The 23,253-nt window shown below is 38.7% G+C and overlaps 5 gene segments (V, D, J or C); 2 read left to right on the top strand and 3 right to left on the bottom strand.

Moving 5' to 3' along the window:
• Positions 1-575: 575 nt before the first annotated feature.
• On the top strand, positions 576-4,597 carry LOC133611194 (Ig lambda-3 chain C region-like). The segment is given in 3 exon segments: positions 576-612; positions 2,554-2,679; positions 4,154-4,597. Coding segments are annotated over 3 exon segments (492 nt in total).
• Positions 4,598-9,662: 5,065 nt separating this feature from the next.
• On the bottom strand, positions 9,663-10,231 carry LOC133611830 (Ig kappa chain V region 120-like). The segment is given in 2 exon segments: positions 9,663-10,100; positions 10,172-10,231. Coding segments are annotated over 2 exon segments (363 nt in total).
• Positions 10,232-11,136: 905 nt separating this feature from the next.
• On the top strand, positions 11,137-15,407 carry LOC133611192 (Ig kappa-b4 chain C region-like). The segment is given in 3 exon segments: positions 11,137-11,146; positions 13,354-13,479; positions 14,964-15,407. Coding segments are annotated over 3 exon segments (465 nt in total).
• A 2,315-nt stretch (positions 15,408-17,722) lies between these two features.
• Positions 17,723-18,316, bottom strand: LOC133611828 (Ig kappa chain V region 3547-like). The segment is given in 2 exon segments: positions 17,723-18,188; positions 18,260-18,316. Coding segments are annotated over 2 exon segments (363 nt in total).
• A 3,538-nt stretch (positions 18,317-21,854) lies between these two features.
• Positions 21,855-22,561, bottom strand: LOC133611829 (Ig kappa chain V region 3547-like). The segment is given in 2 exon segments: positions 21,855-22,429; positions 22,501-22,561. Coding segments are annotated over 2 exon segments (363 nt in total).
• Between the last annotated feature and the right edge of the window lie 692 nt (positions 22,562-23,253).

Genomic DNA, 23,253 nt, shown 5'->3' with positions numbered 1-23,253 from the left:
TCATCATCATCTTCCACTTTCACTTCCCTCAAACCAAAGGAGGTTTTTGTACAGCTCTCAATCACCGTGTATACCTTCCATCTCCAAAAGCGGCAAAACAGTAGTAATCAGCGACATCTTCTGCCTGAACACCACTGATAGTCAGAGTGTAGTCAGAGCCAGATTGTGTGCCACTGAATCGAGGTGGTGTTCCAGTAAAGCGATATAATGCACCATAGATCAGAAGTTTAGGAACCTGTCCAGGTTTCACTTGGTACCAACTGAGATCATCATCAATATTTGAACTCCCTTTGGCGCTGATGGTCACCGTCCCACCAAGACTGACATACTTGATTTTGTCCGTCTGGGTCAACAAATCCTAGGCGGAAGATCCTGAAAGGAGACGGCGATGATTACATCAACACTTTCCCTTTAGGGACGACTCAAAAGAGTCTTTGTCTCACCTTGAATCAGCAGAGCCGACTGGACGAGCAGAAGCACTGGTGCAGGCCACATCTTGATGCACTTTTCCAGCCCAGTGCGTGGAAAGAGTCCAGATTTATCAAGACGTGGCGGTGCGGCCAAGCGGAGCGCTCATGCAAATGAGCTCCGAGCGCACCTGTCTTTGTGAAAGTGAGAGGGAGGCGTGGCCAGGACCACTTCCTGTCCATGTTTGTGTTGCACATCTGCCTCAGACCCCTTCACTGACGCTCCACTTTCACCACAACTCCTCCATATTTCATGTACTACGAACCATACATGAACATGTTTTGTAAATAAGTCATTCATTAAAGTTAAGTCATTAAATGAATAATGATAATGTGACTCATGATTTATTTTCATTTTATTGGCACTTTTTTGTAAAGAAGACAACAACAATATAATTTAAAAAACAATGCCAAACAATATAGGGTTTTTAAGGATATTTTAGGAAATCTTTAGCCCCCCTAAAAGATCTAATCATGCCATTGGTTCGACCGCTTGATGAAAATCATTATTGACCTAAATAAGGTATTCACATGTTTTTTTTTAAAACAAACTATTTTCAACCAAATGAAGACAAGAATGAGCTTTTTAGTGCATGTTAACATACTGACTGTGTATTTGTTGTCCTAACAGTGATCCGGCTGCAACTGTGACATCTACCCACCAGAGGGCGCCTGCCAGCCAAAATAAAAATGCTGATACAGAAAGTGATGCATTGATATCGGGCCTCCGATAGCATTGCACCGAGACCGTGTCTGGACTTCAGACTAATGTTAGCATGCTAATATAAGAGATGTTAGCATACCTCCAAGATGGCACCGAGTATCAAATATAATGATTTGTAGGTTCAAACACTCAAGATTAGCGAAGGAGTCTAGCCAAAAATGGTAGCATGCTAACACTGGCATGCTAATATAAAATAGGTTAGCATACTCCCAAGATGGCGCAATTATCAAAAATCATGATATTTAGGTTAAAACATATAAAAGTTGCTAAAAAGCTACCCTAAAATGTTAGCATGTTACCGTTAGCATGCTATGCTAACTTTCAAGATGGTGCCAAGAATGCTAACGTTAGCATGCTAACACTTAGCATGTGTCATATACCAAGTTATATGACACTGGGGTAAACGGTTGCAAAATGAGCAAAACGTTAGCATGCTAACGTTTTAAAAAAAATTCAGTTACATAAATTCAGTATCAAATAAATGCTTTTGTAATAAAGACACAAATTAACTTCCTTAGTTCATGCTCTATTCATCAAATGAAGTCAAAAAACTTAATTTAATTTAATTGATCTTTTAGTTTAAATTTAACTCTTTAAATCAGTGAATTTACACAATATTGTCATTTATGGACATTTACTGTCAATAGCTTTTGTCAGGTTCAAACACCGATGACATCTATTAAACAGACAAAGAAGCAAGGAATTAAACAGAGACAGGATTCAATTTAGCTCAACGAGGAGAAACGCGTCGACCTGTACCCTTGCACAGTGTCGTCCCACGCTCTGACGAAAGGTTGCACGCCTCCTCTTTTATTTGGACTTCCCTGATTACATGGCAACAGCTGTTTCTAAAGGGAGGGGGTTGTAAACAGCTGTCCCCCTTGGTCACAAAACAGTTCAAAGAAAAGATGCCTGGAGCTTGCGTCAGGTCCTGCTTCCTCTCGTCTTTGTAGATCTCGGGTCAAGACAAGATCTTTCTGTGGATTACATTAGATTAAAGAAACCCACACCTTCATGTCGCTTCCCATCCTACACAGTGGAGTTTTACAAGCCTTTTGCTTGGTAAGATCAAAGACAGCTTTTGTCTGCTCGCCGGGAACTCATGGCAACACAAAGTTTTGTGATAACTTAGATGCAATTATTCTCACAGCTTTGTTGCCTGAAAGTAAAGAAAATGAAGAGATTTGGGGGGAGCAGGAAAATCCCCAAAATGTGCTCCAGTTTTTCCCTTTTCCTATCATATCTGTGTCAGACTTTGAACACACTGTGCTCAATTCAAATAGAATATTATTGTTATCCATGCATTTTCAAATGTACTGTATCACAACAAAACGCTGGTTCTGCTTGGTGATCTTTGTTCAGTGGACCAGTCATCATCATCTTCCACTTTCACTTCCCTCAAACCAAAGGAGGTTTTTGTACGAGCGCCTCACAACCTTGCATCACTGTGGTGGAGTTTCGGCGAAGGGACCAAACTGGTCATCGGCTGTGAGTACCAGATGTGTCCTTGTTTTTCACTCTGTGTGACAAAAGCAGGATTTTATTGTGTGGAATTTAGAATTAGAATGTGATGTCAATCTAGGAGCAGCTAACAATATGAGAGTCTGGTTGTCATGGTGACTATCATGTGATTGTTGTCTATTTCATGTCATCATGTGATTTCTTTCTGACATAATTATCAAACATTTCAACACGTCAGGCGAAAAGAAGTAGGAAGAAGCCCAGCTTATTTCATCCTTCTCCTTCTGTGTGCTACTAATAGCTTTTGTAACAATAGAAAGATGGATTATGTAAAGAAGGGAGATAAAGGAAGGAGAAAAAAAGTATAAAAATATTCAAACAAATCTTAAAGATAAGACAAAATAAATCAAATAAATATAAAATTAAATAATTAATGTTTTATTTGTGTTTGCAAGTCAGCGAGTGCCACATGCTGAAAAATCAAAGGATGCGTTTTTTTTTAATACTTTTTAATCTAAAAAAAGATTAATCTAATGCAGGGGTGTCAAACGTAAGGTTTTATCCGGCCCGCGGGATGAGTTTGCTAAGTATAAAAATGAGCAGAAATTTTTGAATAAAAGAAATTGCTGTTCTAAATGTGTCCACTAGATGTCACAATAGCAAGATTTGTAGACGATGCTACATATGTAAAAAAAACACATGATGTTAGTGCACCAGTTGAGGAAAATGATCAAACTACATAAACAAAATCTTGTATTTTTATTTTTGATATTATTTTTTCATCTTGATAAATTGAAAATTAACACCAACGAGTTGACTGATGAACATTATCACATCATTTATTCAGAAAGTATAAATAACAACAAATAAAGATAGAATACTATTAACCGCAACATGTAAGTGTAAAAAAAAAACCCAACAACATTAGGATTTGTACATTTCCAGAATGTGCTTGTTCTATTTTTAAACAAAGAAAATAATCTGAAGTTGTCTTTACTTATTTATTTTATTTTTTTTACCAGTCCGGCCCACTTGGGAGTAGATTTTTCTCCATGTGGCCCCCGGACTAAAATGAGTTTGACACCCCTGCTCTAATCCAATATGCTAATAAATTGTATTTGTATTATTGCTGTCAAAATGATTATTATTTAAATAAGATTATTCTCACTTTTAAAGTTGGATTATACGTGATTAATCACAGTAAAATACTCCTTTGCGTAGTTAAAATAAACTATTAAAAAAAGAGTCCAAAATTTCAACATAAATGCAGTTTTAATGTCAGAATGTCAAACAGGAACATTTTTTTGACATTTTTGACTTAAGCGCACCTCATTTATTTACACAAAACTTTCTGACAGTTTTATTTCAAGTTTATTTGGAAGATAAATGTGTCAGTCGGAGTCTCCTCACTCATCTTTGCACTAGCAGGAGGTGTTGTCATGTTGATTGACAGCTTTAAAGTGTGACATATTAACTCTCTCCTCCCCCTCCCCCCTCCTAGTGAGTGACGTGCGGCCCCCCACGCTGACCATCTTCCCCCCGTCCAAAGAGCAGCTGCAGACTGGCAGTGCCACGGCGGTGTGCGTGGCCAGCGGAGGCTCGCCTCAGGCCTGGACCCTGGGCTGGAAGGTGGGGGGCAGCAGCAGCACCTCGGGGGTGTCACACAGCTCGGACGAGGCCACCGGCGATGGCCGCTACAGCTGGACCAGCACCCTGAGCCTCAAGGCCGACCGCTGGAGCACGGCCGGCTCGGTGAGCTGCGAGGCCACCCTGCAGGGTCAGAACCCCGTGACCCAAACCCTGATGGACCCGGGCCGCTGCTCAGAGTAGAAGCTGAGACGCCCGTTCTTGTTTTTATTGCTTCCTGTTTCTTACTGCTTGATGCCGGAGAACTTGGCGCAGAACCTCAACATTTAAGCATTGTTCAATAAAATGTCCACGGTCATGATGAGTCAGCGCCTTTTTCTCTCAGGACCTCAAATGGACCCACTCACACCTCACTATGACCATTAGAAGCACATTCAACTAAACTTTGTTTTTACATTCATAATATTTCATCTTAGCTTTTATTTGGAACTGACTTGACCTGTGAAGCACATCTCAAAGTGCTGTGACAATACTCATGAAAATGTATACAAAAATAAATGAGTAAATTAAAAATACATTTAAAGAACTTTAGATTTGCAAAAACAAATTAACAACAATTTTAATGAACAATAAGCTATTTTTTTTAGAATTGTATTAACAAATGGTCATGAAAATTAAATTGAGAAAAAAGAATGAAGCAATTAATGAAATAAAATGGTGATAAAAATGTATTAAAAACTATGGAAATGTTTAAAATATATTAAAAGTCATAGAAGTCAAAAGCGGGTTAAGGTAATTTCAACTAAATGTTAGGGTTTGATCAAGGAGATGACCCCAGGATGCAGAGACGGGAGGCGAGGCTGATTTACAAAATGTTAAAAAAGGTAATGAGTCCAAAAAGTGTAACAAAAAGCGATGGGGCAGAAGTGCACACCATGAATAAGCAAACAAAAGCAGGTCCCTCAGTGGTCGGCAGGGGGAAAAGGCCAGGGAGCACTGAGCTCAACAAAAGGTCCAACAACATCCTCTTCACCTCAGGAAGGCTAGAAAGTAGTGATGGGTCCGGCAACACCGATGCATCGGCGCATGCTTCGAGCTCATAGAGCGAAACCCTGTGTCGGTGTGCGTACCGCTTTTAGAAAGTCACGTGACCGATCATGAGCTGTTTTGGTCACGTGACCGATACGCGAACTGTGTCGCACTGACGCCTCCTCAGTGCCCTGTGAGGTTTTTTTAAATAGAAATCTGTAAAAAAATAAAATTAAAAAAATTCCCAGTCCACAATCATCCACAACACGTTCTCTTAGATTTCCATGTTATGATACATGTTCACATTATTTATTGACTGTATCTAAAAAAGATAAAAATATTTTTTTATTTAAATTTAGATATGTAATAATCCTAAATGAAATACAATGACTTGGTTTATATTATTGTATATACTAGGGCAGGGGTCACCAAAGCGGTGCCCGCGGTCACCAGGTAGCCCGTAAGGACCAGATCAGTCGCCCGCTGGCCTGTTCTAAAAATAGCTCAAAGAGCAGCACTTACCAGTGAGCGGCCTCTATTTTTTAAATTTTATTTATTTACTAGCAAGCTGGTCTTGCTTTGCTCGACATTTTTAATTCTAAAAGAGACAAAACTCAAATAGAATTTGAAAATCCAAGAAAATATTTTAAAGACTTGGTCTTCACTTGGAATAAGCGGTAGAAAATGGATGGATGGATGGGTCTTCACTTGTTTAAATAAATTCATTTATTTTTTACTTTGCTTCTTATTACTTTTAGAAATACAATTTTAGAAAAAAAAATACAACCTTAAAAATGATTTTAGGATTTTTAAACAAATGTATATTTTTACCTTTTAAATGTCTTCCTCTTTCCTGACAATTTAAATCAATGTTCAAGTAACTTTTTTTTTTTATTATTGTAAAGAATAATAAATATTTTAGCTTCTGGTTTTTTGACGAATAATATTTGTGAAATATTTTTTCAAACTTACTATGATTAAAATTCAAAAAAATTATTCTGGCAAATCTAGAAAATCTGTAGAATCAAATTTAAATCTTATTTCAAAGTATTTTGAATTTCTTTTCAAATTTTTGTTCTGGAAAATCTAGAAGAAATACTGATTTGTCTTTGTTAGAAATATAGCTTGGTCCAATTTGTTAAATATTCTAACAAAGTGCAGATTGGATTTTAACCAATTTAAAACATGTCATCAAAATTCTAAAATGTATCTTAATCAGGAAAAATTACTAATGATGTTCCATAAATTATTGTTTTAATTTTTTCAAAAAGATTCAAATTAGCTAGTTTTTCTCTTCTTTTTGTCGGTTGAATTTTGAATTTTAAAGAGTCGAAATTGAAGATAAACTATGTTTTAAAATTGTATTTTAATTTTTTTCGTGTTTTCTCCTCTTTTAAACCGTTCAATTAAGTGTTTTTTTTCATCATTTATTCTCTACAAAAAACCTTCCGTAAAAGGAAAAAAAAAAATGTACGACGGAATGACAGACAGAAATACCCATTTTTTAAAATATATATACATTTATTTATTTAGCTATTCTTGTTTAAATCACACTTACGTGTAATTTACAAATGACAATATACAGGTAAAAGCCAGTAAATTAGAATATTTTGAAAAACTTGATTTATTTCAGTAATTGCATTCAAAAGGTGTAACTTGTACATTATATTTATTCATTGCACACAGACTGATGCATTCAAATGTTTATTTCATTTAATTTTGATGATTTGAAGTGGCAACAAATGAAAATCCAAAATTCCGTGTGTCACAAAATTAGAATATTACTTAAGGCTAATACAAAAAAGGGATTTTTAGAAATGTTGGCCAACTGAAAAGTATGAAAATGAAAAATATGAGCATGTACAATACTCAATACTTGGTTGGAGCTCCTTTTGCCTCAATTACTGCGTTAATGCGGCGTGGCATGGAGTCCATGAGTTTCTGGCACTGCTCAGGTGTTATGAGAGCCCAGGTTGCTCTGATAGTGGCCTTCAACTCTTCTGCGTTTTTGGGTCTGGCATTCTGCATCTTCCTTTTCACAATACCCCACAGATTTTCTATGGGGCTAAGGTCAGGGGAGTTGGCGGGCCAATTTAGAACAGAAATACCATGGTCCGTAAACCAGGCACGGGTAGATTTTGCGCTGTGTGCAGGCGCCAAGTCCTGTTGGAACTTGAAATCTCCATCTCCATAGAGCAGGTCAGCAGCAGGAAGCATGAAGTGCTCTAAAACTTGCTGGTAGACGACTGCGTTGACCCTGGATCTCAAAATTTGCTTTCTTCAGAAAACATGACTTTGGACCACTCAACAGCAGTCCAGCTGGTGTCGGTCCACTCTGTTTCCTTGCAAATTGTTGAACAGTTTAAGAAAAACCTTTCTCAACCAGCTATTGCAGGGAATTTAGGGATTTCACCATCTACGGTCCGTAATATCATCAAAGGGTTCAGAGAATCTGGAGAAATCACTGCACGTAAGCAGCTAAGCCTGTGACCTTCGATCCCTCAGGCTGTACTGCATCAACAAGCGACATCAGTGTGTAAAGGATATCACCACATGGGCTCAGGAACACTTCAGAAACCCACTGTCAGTAACTAGAGTTGGTCGCTACATCTGTAAGTGCAAGTTAAAACTCTCCTATGCAAGGCGAAAATCGTTTATCAACAACACCCAGAAACGCCGTCGGCTTCGCTGGGCCTGAGCTCATCTAAGACTGATACAAAGTGGAAAAGTGTTCTGTGGTCTGACGAGTCCACATTTCAAATTGTTTTTGGAAACTGTGGACGTCGTGTCCTCCGGACCAAAGAGGAAAAGAACCATCCGGATTGTTATAGGCGCAAAGTTGAAAAGCCAGCATCTGTGATGGTATGGGGGTGTATTAGTGCCCAAGACATGGGTAACTTACACATCTGTGAAGGCGCCATTAATGCTGAAAGGTACATACAGGTTTTGGAGCAACATATGTTGCCATCCAAGCAACGTTACCATGGACGCCCCTGCTTATTTCAGCAAGACAATGCCAAGCCATGTGTTACATCAACGTGGCTACTTTGGCACGGGTTGCAGCCATGAAATTCTAAGTTAATTATTATTTGCAAAAAAAAAAATAAGTTTATGAGTTTGAACATCAAATATGTTGTCTTTGTAGCATATTCAATTGAATATGGGTTGAAAAGGATTTGCAAATCATTGTATTCCGTTTATATTTACATCTAACACAATTTCCCAACTCATATGGACACGGGGTTTGTAAAGCAAACTTGGCACCTTTCAGCCTGCTAAGTGAACGAATAAATAAGAGTCCCTACTCATATAATAGGACACTTATTAGCATTAGCATGGTCTAGTCCAGGCTTGGTTAATTATTTTGACTCGGGGGCCACATTTAGAGAAAAAAATGTGTCTGGGGGCCGGTATATCTATTTTTAGGAACACTAATACAAAACCTCACAATAATGTCTGATTGAATGCTAAAAACGTTATGACAGACCACCTTAAAAAAACGTAATGGAATTTTACAAATTTCTATGAACGATAAAACACTGAATATTGACAAAATATGAACGTCACACCCCCTTTCGATCGACATATTTTACAATCAAGTGAAACGCAACGAAAATGCAACCAACAGTGAAATATAAACGCGAAGGGTACAAAATAAACCCACCGACAATCTTGATATATCTGATACATCACTAAGCTTTAGAAATTTGTCTGTGGAAACGCTTCCCGCCCACACTGCTTGGTGCCTCGTCTGAGCTGCTGTGACGTAGATCACCATAGAAACAAATTAGATGACCATAGTAACTAATTAGATTACCATTGTAACTAATTAGATTACCATAGTAACTAGTATATCATCCCAAAGCGCAGATTCCAACCATTGAAATACTTTGTATAGTTGAAGACTTACGGTCATTAGAAAACATGACTGCACATAATAATGGCAGCTACACTTTCCATCTTAAAGATCTAAAACAATTATTTGGGAATGTCCGGCGGGCCAGATTGAAAAGCTCAACGGGCCGCATGTGGCCCTCGGGCCTTAATTTGCCCAGATCTGGTCTAGTCTTTGTGTGGCCCTTAGTGGCCTTCAGCAAGTATTTATGCAATATTCAGTTTAATGTGAGTGACTTAGGAGTTAATTAATGTATATTTTAGGTATAAGACTGAAAAGTACCTTTAGGGCCAGTATAATTTTAATTTATAATAATAATATTATTTAATACAATTTCATTTGAATAATTATAGAATTTTATACAAGCTAGGCCGTCCTCACGCCATCTTTATTGTCTTTGGCCTGGAAAAGTTTAAAGACCCCTGGTAGAGAATGTTTACGGGACGGGCCGGCCCTGAGTGTTAGTGTGACTTCTTCTTTCCTCATTTCAACTTTTTCTTACAAGTCAATCAACTTGTTCAGATTGACGCTGGTTCTGCTTGGTGATCTTTGTTCAGTGGACCAGTCATCATCATCTTCCACTTTCACTTCCCTCAAACCAAAGGAGGTTTTTGTACAGCTCTCAATCACCGTGTCAAACTTCCACCTCCAAAATCGCCAAAACAGTAGTAATCAGCGACATCTTCTGCCTGAACACCACTGATAGTCAGAGTGTAGTCAGAGCCAGATCGTGTGCCACTGAATCGAGGTGGTGTTCCAGTAAAGCGACTTGTTGCAGTATAGATCAGAAGTTTAGGAACCTGTCCAGGTTTCACTTGGTACCAACTGAGATAAGAACCAGTGTTTGAGTTCCCTTTGGCGCTGATGGTCACCGTCCCACCAAGACTGACATACTTGATTTTGTCCGTCTGGATCTGAGAATCCTGGGCGGAAGATCCTGAAAGGAGACGGCGATGATTACATCAACACTTTCCCTTTAGGGACGACTCAAAAGAGTCTTTGTCTCACCTTGAATCAGCAGAGCCGACTGGACGAGCAGAAGCACTGGTGCAGGCCACATCTTGATGCACTTTTCCAGCCCAGTGCGTGGAAAGAGTCCAGATTTATCAAGACGTGGCGGTGCGGCCAAGCGGAGCGCTCATGCAAATGAGCTCCGAGCGCACCTGTCTTTGTGAAAGTGAGAGGGAGGCGTGGCCAGGACCACTTCCTGTCCATGTTTGTGTTGCACATCTGCCTCAGACCCCTTCACTGACGCTCCACTTTCACCACAACTCCTCCATATTTCATGTACTACGAACCATACATGAACATGTTTTGTAAATAAGTCATTCATTAAAGTTAAGTCATTAAATGAATAATGATAATGTGACTAAGGATTTATTTTGATTTTATTGGCACTTTTTTGTAAAGAAGACAACAACAATATAACTTAAAAAACAATGTCAAACAATATAGGGGGTTTTAGGGATATTTTAGGAAATATTTAGCCTCCCTAAAAGATCTAATCATGCCATTGGTTCGACCGCTTGATGAAAATCATTATTGACCTAAATAAGGTATTTACATGTTTTTTTTTTTTAAACAAACTATTTTCAACCGAATGAAGACAAGAATGAGTTTTTTAGTGCATGTTAACATACTGAGTGTGTATTTGTTGTCCTAACAGTGATCCGGCTGCAACTGTGACATCTACCCACCACAGGGCCCCCCCTCAGCCAAAATAAAAATGCTGATACAGAAATGATGCATTGATATCGTGCCTCCGATAGCATTGCACCGAGATTGTGTCTGGACTTTGGACTAATGTTAGCATGCTAATATAAGAGATGTTAGCATACCTCCAAGATGGCACCGAGTATCAAATATAATGATTTGTAGGTTCAAACACTCAAAATTAGCGAAGGAGGCGAGCCAAAAACGGTAGCATGCTAACACTGGGATGCTAATATAAAATAGGTTAGCATACTCCCAAGATGGCGCCAAGTATCAAAAATCATGATATTTAGGTTAAAACATAAAAATAGCTATAAAACTACCCTAAAATGTTAGCATGCTATCGTTAGCATGCTATGCTAACTTTCAAGATGGTGCCAAGAATGCTAACGTTAGCATGCTAACACTTATCATGTGTCATACACCAAGTTATATGACACTGGGGTAAACACTTGCAAAATGAGCAAAACGTTAGCATGCTAACGTTTCAAAAAAATTCAGTTACATAAATTTAGTGTCAAATAAATGCTTTCGTAATAAAGACACAAATTAACCTCCCTAGTTCATGCTCTATTCATCCAATGAAGTGCAAAAACTTAATTTAAGCCTTTAATTGATCTTTTAGTTTGAATTGAACTCTTTAAATCAGTGAATTTACACAATATTGTCATTTATGGACATTTACTGTCTGTCAAGTATTTTAACTTTTTTCGCTGTGCTTATCCCACACTTGAAGGGATGTACCAATGCTGAATGTGGCTTCTGGATTTCACTCAAAAGACCAGACCGTAGTTACTTTTTTCCTTTTATTTTCCTTTAGTTTGCAACAGTTTTTCCAACAAAGAAACAGCTTCTTTTTTCTTCTTTGGTCTTTTTAGCAGTCTTTAGCAGTGTTAGTAGACTTTAGTAGACTTTAGTAGACTTTAGTTTCTTTAGCTGTCTTTAGCTGTCTTTAGTAGCCTTTAGTAGGTGAAAAACCTTTAAGGACAAAACACCACAAAATTAAAATGCTGTAAAAAATCAATCAATTATCAATCCCACAATTTACAATTAAAAATTAGGCTATCAAATTCTTAACTATTAAACAAGTGCAAGAAAATGGACTAATATTTTCCCTTTAAGTTAACACAGATTTTAAATAAATTGTCTAAACATAAATGCACCAAGATACATATAAAATACATTTAAACACCAGAAACACAATAGATAAATGCAGCAGAAAACCCAATATGTAAATACATAAATACCTAAACAATTAACCACCTATTTTAGATACATATTTAAAATCCATATCCAATATAAATATATTATTAATTTAGCAGTGAAACACTCAATCTTAAATGCAGTCTACTGGTAGAAAAATGCCCCTTTTTCTATGCCCTCACCAGCAGCCAATGATCCAACACAGTTAAATCCAACACTTTAAGTTGAGCGACTTCACCCTCCTGATGAAGCAAACTGCTCCAACATTTATCAAACTAATCAAAGAATATCAACACTTCCACACTTGATACGGGAGCGCGCCGCGTTATACCTGTGCGTGAACGTAAACTGATCGGCTCTGATCATATAAGCCGACTGGCCGAAATAAGGCCGAATTATATACATTTCCTAGGGTTGCCTAGGTGAATAGGGATGCGGATGTGCTCTAAGATAAAATATAATTTTATTAAGTGGGGTTTGGTTGGTTGCTAAGCAGCCACGGTTGCGAGCTCGTGCATCAGCTGACGAGACAGCTGTTCGCTGCTACACTGTCAATAGCTTTTGTCAGGTTCAAACACCGATGACATCTATTGAACAGACAAAGAAGCAAGGAATTAAACAGAGACAGGATTCAATTTAGCTCAACGAGGAGAAAGGCGTCGACCTGTACCCTTGTACAGTGTCGTCCCACGCTCTGACGAAAGCTTGCACGCCTCCTCTTTTATTTGGACTTTCCCTGATTACATGGCAACAGCTGTTTCTAAAGGGAGGGGGTCGTAAACAGCCGTCCCCTTTGGCCACAAAACAGTTCAAAGAAAAGATGCCTGGAGCTTGCGTCAGGTCCTGCTTCCTCTCGTCTTTGTAGATCTCGGGTCAAGACAAGATCTTACTGTGGATTACATTAGATTAAAGAAACCCGCACCTTCATGTCGCTTCCCATTCTACACAGTGGAGTTTTACAAGCCTTTTGCTTTGTAAGATCAAAGACAGCTTTTGTCTGCTCGCCGGGAACTCATGGCAACACAAAGTTTTGTGATAACTTAGATGCAATTATTCTCACAGCTTTGTTGCCTGAAAGTAAAGAAAATGAAGAGATTTGGGGGGAGCAGAAAAATCCCCAAAATGTGCTCCAGTTTTTCCCTTTTCCTATCATATCTGTGTCAGACTTTGAACACACTGTGCTCAATTCAAATAGAATATTATTGTTATCCATGCATTTTCAAATGTACTGTATCACAACAAAACGCTGGTTCTGCTTGGTGATCTTTGTTCAGTGGACCAGTCATCATCATCTTCCACTTTCACTTCCCTCAAACCAAAGGAGGTTTTTGTACGAGCGCCTCACAACCTTGCATCACTGTGGTGGAGTTTCGGCGAAGGGACCAAACTGGTCATCGGCTGTGAGTACCAGATGTGTCCTTGTTTTTCACTCTGTGTGACAAAAGCTGGATTTTATTGTGTGGAATTTAGAATTAGAATGTGATGTCAATCTAGGAGCAGCTAACAATATGAGAGTCTGGTTGTCATGGTGACTATCATGTGATTATTGTCTATTTCATGTCATCATGTGATTTCTTTCTGACATAATTATCAAACATTTCAACACGTCAGGCGAAAAGAAGTAGGAAGAAGCCCAGCTTATTTCATCCTTCTCCTTCTGTGTGCTACTAATAGCTTTTGTAACAATAGAAAGATGGATTATGTAAAGAAGGGAGATAAAGGAAGGAGGAAAAAAGTGTAAATATATTCAAATAAATCTTAAAGATAAGATAAAATTACTAAAATGAATATAAAATGTAATAATTAATGATTTATATGTGTTTGCAAGTCAGCGAGTGCCACATACTGAAAAATCAAAGGATGCTTTTTTTTATACTTTTTAAATCTAAAAAAAGATGAATCTAATGCAGGGGTGTCAAACGTAAGGTTTTATCCGGCCCGCGGGATGAGTTTGCTAAGTATAAAAATAAGCTGAAATTTCTGAATGAAAGAAACTGCTGTTCTAAATGTGTCCACTAGATGTCACAATAGCAAGATTTGTAGATGATGCTACATATGTAAAAAAAAACAAAAATAAACACATGATGTTAGTGCACCAGTTGAGGAAAATGATCAAACTACATAAACAAAATCTTGTAATTTTATTTTTGATATTATTTTTTCATCTTGATAAATTGAAAATTAACACCAACGAGTTGACTGATGAACATTATCACATCATTTATTCAGAAAGTATAAATAACAACACATAAAGATAGAATACTATTAACCGCAACATGTAAGTGTAAAAAAAAAACCCAACTACATTAGGATTTGTACTTTTCTAGAATGTGCTTGTTCTATTTTTAAACAAAGAATATAATCTGAAGTTGTCTTTAATATTTTTTTGTTTTTTTTGTTTTACCAGTCCGGCCCACTTGGGAGTAGATTTTTCTCCATGTGGCCCCCGGACTAAAATGAGTTTGACACCCCTGCTCTAATCCAATATGCTAATAAATTATATTTTTATTAGTTCTGTCAAAATGATTATTATTTAAATAAGATTATTCTCACTTTTAAATTTGGATTATTCGTGATTAATCACAGTAAAATACTCCCTTGCGTAGTTAAAATAAACTATAAAAAATGAGTCCAAAATTTCAACTCAAATGCAGTTTTAATGTCAGAATGTCAAACAGGAACATTTTTTGACATTTTTGACTTAAACGCACCTCATTTATTTACACAAAACTTTCTGACAGTTTTATTTCAAGTTTATTTGGAAGATAAATGTGTCAGTCGGAGTCTCCTCACTCATCTTTGCACTAGCAGGAGGTGTTGTCATGTTGATTGACAGCTTTAAAGTGTGACATATTAACTCTCTCCTCCCCCTCCCCCCTCCTAGCGGGTGAGGTGCGGCCCCCCACGCTGACCATCTTCCCCCCCTCCAAAGAGCAGCTGCAGACTGGCAGTGCCACGGCGGTGTGCGTGGCCAGCGGAGGCTCGCCTCAGGCCTGGACCCTGGGCTGGAAGGTGGGGGGCAGCAGCAGCACCTCGGGGGTGTCACACAGCTCGGACGAGGCCACCGGCGACGGCCGCTACAGCTGGACCAGCACCCTGAGCCTCAAGGCCGACCGCTGGAGCGCGGCCGGCTCGGTGAGCTGCGAGGCCACCATGCAGGGTCAGAACCCCGTGACCCAAACCCTGATGGACCCGGGCCGCTGCTCAGAGTAGAAGCTGAGACGCCCGTTCTTGTTTTTATTGCTTCCTGTTTCTTACTGCTTGATGCCGGAGAACTTGGCGCAGAACCTCAACATTTAAGCATTGTTCAATAAAATGTCCACGGTCATGATGAGTCAGCGCCTTTTTCTCTCAGGACCTCAAATGGACCCACTCACACCTCACTATGACCATTAGAAGCACATTCAACTACACTTTGTTTTTACATTCATAATATTTCATCTTAGCTTTTATTTGGAACTGACTTGACCTGTGAAGCACATCTCAAAGTGCTGTGACAATGCTCATAAAAATGTATACAAAAATTAATAAATGAGTAAATTAAAAATAATACATTTAAAGAAAAACTTTAGATTTGCAAAAACAAATTAACAGCAATTTTAATGAACGATAAGCTATTTTTTTTAGAATTGTATTAACAAATGGTCATGAAAATTAAATAGAGAAAAAAAAACTATCAATGAAATAAAATGGTCATAAAAATGTATAAAGAAATTAACATATGAGTACATTAAAAATAATAAATATAAAGAAAAACTTTGAATTTGCAAAAACAAACTAACAACTATTTTAATGAATTATATTTTTTTTAGAATTGTATTAACAAATGGTCATGAAAATTAAATTGAGAAACAAAATGAAGCAATTAATGAAATAAAATGGTGATAAAAATGTATTACAAATTATGAAAATGTTTAAAATATTAAAAATAAAAGTCATAGAAGCCAAAAGGGGGTTAAGGTAATTTCAACTTAATGCTAAATAAATTTAAAAAAAGCATAATGTTTAAAAGACAAAATAATTCTACTATCATTTCTTTGACAAATGTCATTTATGTCAGTAATTCAATTCCTAAAGTGAAACTCATATCCTCATGAGAGCCAGCATCCTCTGCAGTGGACGTTTGTTTTCCCCCCAAAATGTGTAACGGTGACAAAAGAAATAGAGCGCAAGCAAATGTCCACTGCAGAGGACGCTGGCTCCCAATAGAATATTCCATAGATTCACTTCACATAGAGTGACATTTATTCATCATATTGAAGATAATACAAACAAATTCAGTCCTTGACAAAATGTGAAACATGGTTAAATATTTCAATGACTGGTTGACTATGGAGGTTCATTTCTGTCTTTATTACCAAGTGTGGACTGATTTTCCCCCATAAAATTATGATGAGAATTTCATTTAAAAAAAAAATTGTGAGCAAATATGTGTATTTAAAAATGTAATTTGTTAAAATTCAGTGTTTGAAAACACTTCCTGCTCCCTGGAAGTTTATTGTAGATCATAAATCATGCATCTCACCTGGACAGAAGAAGTCTGAGGAGGTATTCCGACAAGTTGGTACACTCTGACAGCCATTTAGGACCCAAAAGTGGCGAGGATGACACGAAAAGACGCTTGCCTGTTGTAATGTTTTATACAAATAAACATAGATAGATTGATTGATTGGTTGATTGAAAATAAATAATGAAATTAAACGAAATGAAAGTTTAATTGAATTGTCACGTAAAAAAAAAAATACGTTCACAAAATTCAAACAAAAAAATTCAGTTACATAAATTTAGTGTCAAAAGGAAAGTTTCATAATAAAGTCACAAACAAACCTGCTTAGTTCATGCTCTAATCGACAAATCGAGTGCAAAATACTTAATTTAAGTCTTTAATTGATCTTTATTGCCTGAAAGTAATGAAAGTAAAGAGTTTTTTTGGAGGGAGCAGGAAAATCCCCAAAATGTGCTCCAGTTTTTCACGTTTCCTATCATATCTGTGTCAGACTTTGAACACACTGTGCTCAATTCAAATAGAATATTATTGTTATCCATGCATTTTCAAATGTACTGTATCACAACAAAACAGGACAAATGCTGAAGCACATTCATATTTCTGGATTGGGACTTCAAACTATAGTTTAAATTATAGTTAATAATTCCTTTTTATCAATCGTGTGTGGCCCTAAACAACCACAAAGAGCATTGGTCTTCACCAAGGGGTTCGCGGAGGCTGGGAGGGTCGTAACATTTTTGGCAATATAGACTATTTTTTAGATGTATACTTTTCATAAATAATTGTATATATTTATAATACTCACAAATGTGAATGTATTTAAATACATATTAGCAATAATCATCCATCTGTCCATTTTCTACCCCTTGTCCCTCTAGGGGTCGCGGGAGGCTGGAGGCTATCCTAGCCAATAATCAGTTTAATGTATTAATTAGTCCATGTGTTCTGTGTTCTGGAGTTAATTTATGTAAAGTTCAGCTACTTTAAGGACCAATTTAATATAAAATCCAATTTTATACAAGATGTGTTAGTTGGGGGTCCTCACTCCATCTTTATTTCAGTTTGGGGGTCCTTGGCTTGGAAAACTTTGGCATGAAGTGTTTACGGGACGGGCCGGCCCTGAGTGTTAGTGTGACTTCTTCTTCCCTCATTTCAACTTTTTCTTACAAGTCAATCAACTTGTTCAGATTGACGCTGGTTCTGCTTGGTGATCTTTGTTCAGTGGACCAGTCATCATCATCTTCCACTTTCACTTCCCTCAAACCAAAGGAGGTTTTTGTACAGCTCTCAATCACCGTGTATACCTTCCAGGTCCAAAATAGGCAAAACAGTAGTAATCAGCGACATCTTCTGCCTGAACACCAGTGATAGTCAGAGTGTAGTCAGAGCCAGATTGTGTGCCACTGAATCGAGGTGGTGTTCCAGAAGAAAGTTGTGATGCATAATAGATCAGAGGTTTAGGAACCTGTCCAGGTTTCACTTGGTACCAACTGAGATAAGCACCAGTGTTTGAGTTCCCTTTGGCGCTGATGGTCACCGTCCCACCAAGACTGACATACTTGATTTTGTCCGTCTGGATCTGAGAATCCTGGGCGGAAGATCCTGAAAGGAGACGGCGATGATTACATCAACACTTTCCCTTTAGGGACGACTCAAAAGAGTCTTTGTCTCACCTTGAGTCAGCAGAGCCGACTGGACGAGCAGAAGCACTGGTGCAGGCCACATCTTGATGCACTTTTCCAGCCCAGTGCGTGGAAAGAGTCCAGATTTATCAAGACGTGGCGGTGCGGCCAAGCGGAGCGCTCATGCAAATGAGCTCCGAGCGCACCTGTCTTTGTGAAAGTGAGAGGGAGGCGTGGCCAGGACCACTTCCTGTCCATGTTTGTGTTGCCCATCAGCCTCAGACCCCTTCACTGACACTCCACTTTCACCACAACTCCTCCATATTTCATGTACTACGAACCATACATGAACATGTTTTGTAAATAAGTCATTCATTAAAGTTAAGTCATTAAATGAATAATGATAATGTGACTAATGATTTATTTTGATTTTATTGGCACTTTTTTGTAAAGAAGACAACAACAATATAACTTCAAAAACAATGTTAAACAATATAGGGGGTTTTAAGGATATTTTAGGAAATCTTTAGCCTCCCTAAAAGTTCTAATCATGCCATTGGTTCGACCGCTTGATGAAAATCATTATTGACCTAAATAAGGTATTCACATGTTGTTTGTTTTTAAACAAACTATTTTCAACCAAATGAAGACAAGAATGAGCTTTTTAGTGCATGTTAACATACTGAGTGTGTATTTGTTGTCCTAACAGTGATCCGGCTGCAACTGTGACATCTACCCACAAGAGGGCGCCTGCCAGCCAAAACAAAAATGCTGATACAGAAGTGATGCATTGATATCGGGCCTCCGATAGCATTGCACCGAGACTGTGTCTGGACTTCGGACTAATGTTAGCATGCTAATATAAGAGATGTTAGCGTACCTCCAAGATGGCAACGAGTATCAAATATAATGATTTGTAGGTTCAAACACTCAAGATTAGCGAAGGAAGCGAGCCAAAAACGTGAGCATACTAACACTGGGATGCTAATATAAAATAGGTTAGCATACTTCCAAGATGGCGCCAATTATCAAAATTCATGATATTTCGGTTAAAACATATAAAAGTTGCTAAAAATCTACCCTAAAATGTTAGCATGCTATCGTTAGCATGCTATTGTTAGCATGCTATGCTAACTTTCAAGATGGTGCCAAGAATGCTAACGTTAGCATGCTAACACTTAGCATGTGTCATATACCAAGTTATATGACACTGGGGTAAACGGTTGCAAAATGAGCAAAACGTTAGCATGCTATCGTTTCAAAAAAATATAGTTACATAAATTAATTGTCAAATAAATGCTTTTGTAATAAAGACACAAATTAACCTTCTTAGTTCCTGCTCTATTCAACAAATGAAGTGCAAAAACTTAATTTATGTCTTGAATTGATCTTTTAGTTTGAATTGAACTCTTTAAATCAGTGAACTGCTTTTCTGTCTTGCCTCTGTTGAGGGCGGTCACATTTTTTCCGCTCCCTTCTTCTCCCTGCTTTCTCTCTTTGTTTTGTCCTGTCTACACTTTTTTGAAGCCTCTTTCTTTGCGCTGTCCTCCAAATCCAAACATTAGACATAGAAATGATCAGCTGGACTCTCGACTCAATTGACAAAATCTTTTCGACAAGTAAAAGAGGTTCTGGGGAGCCTGGCTGCCCTGATGGAACCATTGCTGCGGGGTACGTGAGAGATTCCTGGGATGAATAGAGAATCATGTGCCTCTCAGTCCTTTCCATCGAGGACGTGGAAGACATCTACCTATTTGGAACCGTGATCGCGGGGCACCTGCAGATTGGGCTGGGCATTGCTCTGGTGTATCGTCAAATTCGTAAGATGATGGCATCCACTCAAGGAGCCCAAAGGCTGTTCGTCCCAATGGAAGGATTGGGCCGGACTGTGGGATCACAGTCTGGGGCGATTTCTGAACTGAATCGCAAGATGGATGACATCATGGAAAAGCTGGTTGAAAGGGAAAAATTGGATATGAACAGACAAGCCATTGTAATGTCTGTTCGCGGAAAAACTAAATCTTAATCTACGATTTGACTCCCTCGAATGGCCTTGATGCAACAACAGGAGCAGGCTGTTCTGAAAACATCCCCCCGAGGACTCCTCAATGATGGACGCTTTTGACCTCCCTCCCTCTTCAACGACACCTGGAGTCGAACTTTTGCTTGCATGCAGAACTGCCCCAGGCCTAGGACACTACATCAACACACCCAAGACAATGGGCATATACACACACACACACCCAACCCCACCCCACACCTTCACCACCGCTTGTTTCCCCTCGGGGTGATGGACGGCTGGCAGCGCTTTATAGCAGCAGTCGACCTTCAGGGCCCCAACTCCCCCGCCCTCTGTTGCGAGTTGTCGTGATTATATGGGACGACGTGGCAAAGTTGGTAGAGTGGCCGTGCCAGCAATCGGAGTGTTGCTGGTTACTGGGGTTCAATCCCCACCTTCTACCATCCTAGTCATGTCCGTTGTGTCCTTTGGCAAGACACTTCACCCCTTGCTCCTGATGGCTGCTGGTTAGCGCCTTGCATGGCAGCTCCCGCCATCAGTGTGTGAATGTGTGTGTGAATGGGTGAATGTGGTAATACTGTCAAAGCGCTTTGAGTACCTTGAAGGTAGAAAAGCGCTATACAAGTATAACCCATTTATCATTTATTTATTTATATGTAACATGTTTATGTGTGCATTGCATGGAGGTATTTTCCCACTCCAGACTAGGCCCCCTTCGGAGCCCAGTCTAGATTGTATTTTTTTCACTCATCTTCTTCCCCAGCGTTTTACCTTTTTCTTATCTTTCACGGGGCGCCTTGTGGTGACCCATCAGCGTTTCTGTTCTGTAACCCTGTACACTGTTTGTTTGCCTAATCTTGAACGGGTTTGTGCTGAAAACAAAGTTTTGTTGTTCTTGTGCAATGACAATAAAGTCCTATCCTATCCTAACTTACACAATATTGTCATTTATGGACAATTACTGTCAATAAGCTTTGTTGCCTGAAAGTAAAGAAAATGAAGAGATTTGGGGGGAGCAGGAAAATCCCCAAAATGTGCTCCAGTTTTTGCCTTTTCCTATCATATCTGTGTCAGACTTTGAACACACTGTGCTCAATTCAAATAGAATATTATTGTTATCCATGCATTTTCAAATGTACTGTATCACAACAAAACAGGACAAATGCTGAAGTACATTCATATTTCTGGATTGGGACTTCAAACTATAGTTTAAATTATAGTTAATAATTCCTTTTTATCAATCGTGTGTGGCCCTAAACAACCACAAAGAGCATTGGTCTTCACCAAGGGGTTCGCGGAGGCTGGGAGGGTCGTAACATTTTTGGCAATATAGACTATTTCTTGAATATATACTTTTCATAAATAATTGTATATATTTATAATACTCACAAATGTGAATGTATTTAAATACATATTAGCAATAATCATCCACATATCCATTTTCTACCCCTTGTCCCTCTAGGGGTTGCGGGGGGCTGGAGACTATCCTAGCCAATAATCAGTTTAATGTATTAATTAATACATGTGTTCTGTGTTCTGGAGTTAATTTATGTAAAGTTTAGGAGTAAGAGCTACAGCTACTTTAATGACCAATTTAATATAAATCCCAATTTTATACAAGATGTGTTAGTTGGGGGTCCTCACTCCAGCTTTATTTCAGTTTGGGGGTCCTTGGCTTGGAAAACTTTGGCATGAAGTGTTTACGGGACGGGCCGGCCCTGAGTGTTAGTGTGACTTCTTCTTCCCTCATTTCAACTTTTTCTTACAAGTCAATCAACTTGTTCAGATTGACGCTGGTTCTGCTTGGTGATCTTTGTTCAGTGGACCAGTCATCATCATCTTCCACTTTCACTTCCCTCAAACCAAAGGAGGTTTTTGTACAGCTCTCAATCACCGTGTATACCTTCCACCTCCAAAAGCGGCAAAACAGTAGTAATCAGCGACATCTTCTGCCTGAACACCAGTGATAGTCAGAGTGTAGTCAGAGCCAGATCGTGTGCCACTGAATCGAGGTGGTGTTCCAGAAGAAAGACGTGATGCATAATAGATCAGAAGTTTAGGAACCTGTCCAGGTTTCACTTGGTACCAACTGAGATCATCATCAATATTTGAACTCCCTTTGGCGCTGATGGTCACCGTCCCACCAAGACTGACATACTTGATTTTGTCCGTCTGGGTCAACAAATCCTGGGCGGAAGATCCTGAAAGGAGACGGCGAAGATTACATCAACAATTTCCCTTTAGGGACGACTCAAAAGAGTCTTTGTCTCACCTTGAATCAGCAGAGCCGACTGGACGAGCAGAAGCACTGGTGCAGGCCACATCTTGATGCACTTTTCCAGCCCAGTGCGTGGAAAGAGTCCAGATTTATCAAGACGTGGCGGTGCGGCCAAGCGGAGCGCTCATGCAAATGAGCTCCGAGCGCACCTGTCTTTGTGAAAGTGAGAGGGAGGCGTGGCCAGGACCACTTCCTGTCCATGTTTGTGTTGCACATCTGCCTCAGACCCCTTCACTGACGCTCCACTTTCACCACAACTCCTCCATATTTCATGTACTACGAACCATACATGAACATGTTTTGTAAATAAGTCATTCATTAAAGTTAAGTCATTAAATGAATAATGATAATGTGACTAATGATTTATTTTGATTCTATTGGCACTTTTTTGTAAAGAAGACAACAACAATATAACTTAAAAAAAAACAATGTCAAACAATATAGGGGGTTTTAAGGATATTTTAGGAAATCTTTAGCCCCCCAAAAAGATCTAATCATGCCATTGGTTTCGACCGCTTGATGAAAATCATTATTGACCTAAATAAGGTATTCACATGTTTTTTTTTTTTTAAAACAAACTATTTTCAACCAAATGAAGACAAGAATGAGCTTTTTAGTGCATGTTAACATACTGAGTGTGTATTTGTTGTCCTAACAGTGATCCGGCTGCAACTGTGACATCTACCCACCAGAGGGCGCCTGCCAGCCAAAATAATAATGCTGATACAGAAGTGATGCATTGATATC

Source organism: Nerophis lumbriciformis, linkage group LG08, assembly GCF_033978685.3.
Source record: "Nerophis lumbriciformis linkage group LG08, RoL_Nlum_v2.1, whole genome shotgun sequence".
Classification (NCBI taxonomy): domain Eukaryota; kingdom Metazoa; phylum Chordata; class Actinopteri; order Syngnathiformes; family Syngnathidae; genus Nerophis; species Nerophis lumbriciformis.
This window is presented reverse-complemented; position numbering and strand designations above follow the sequence as displayed.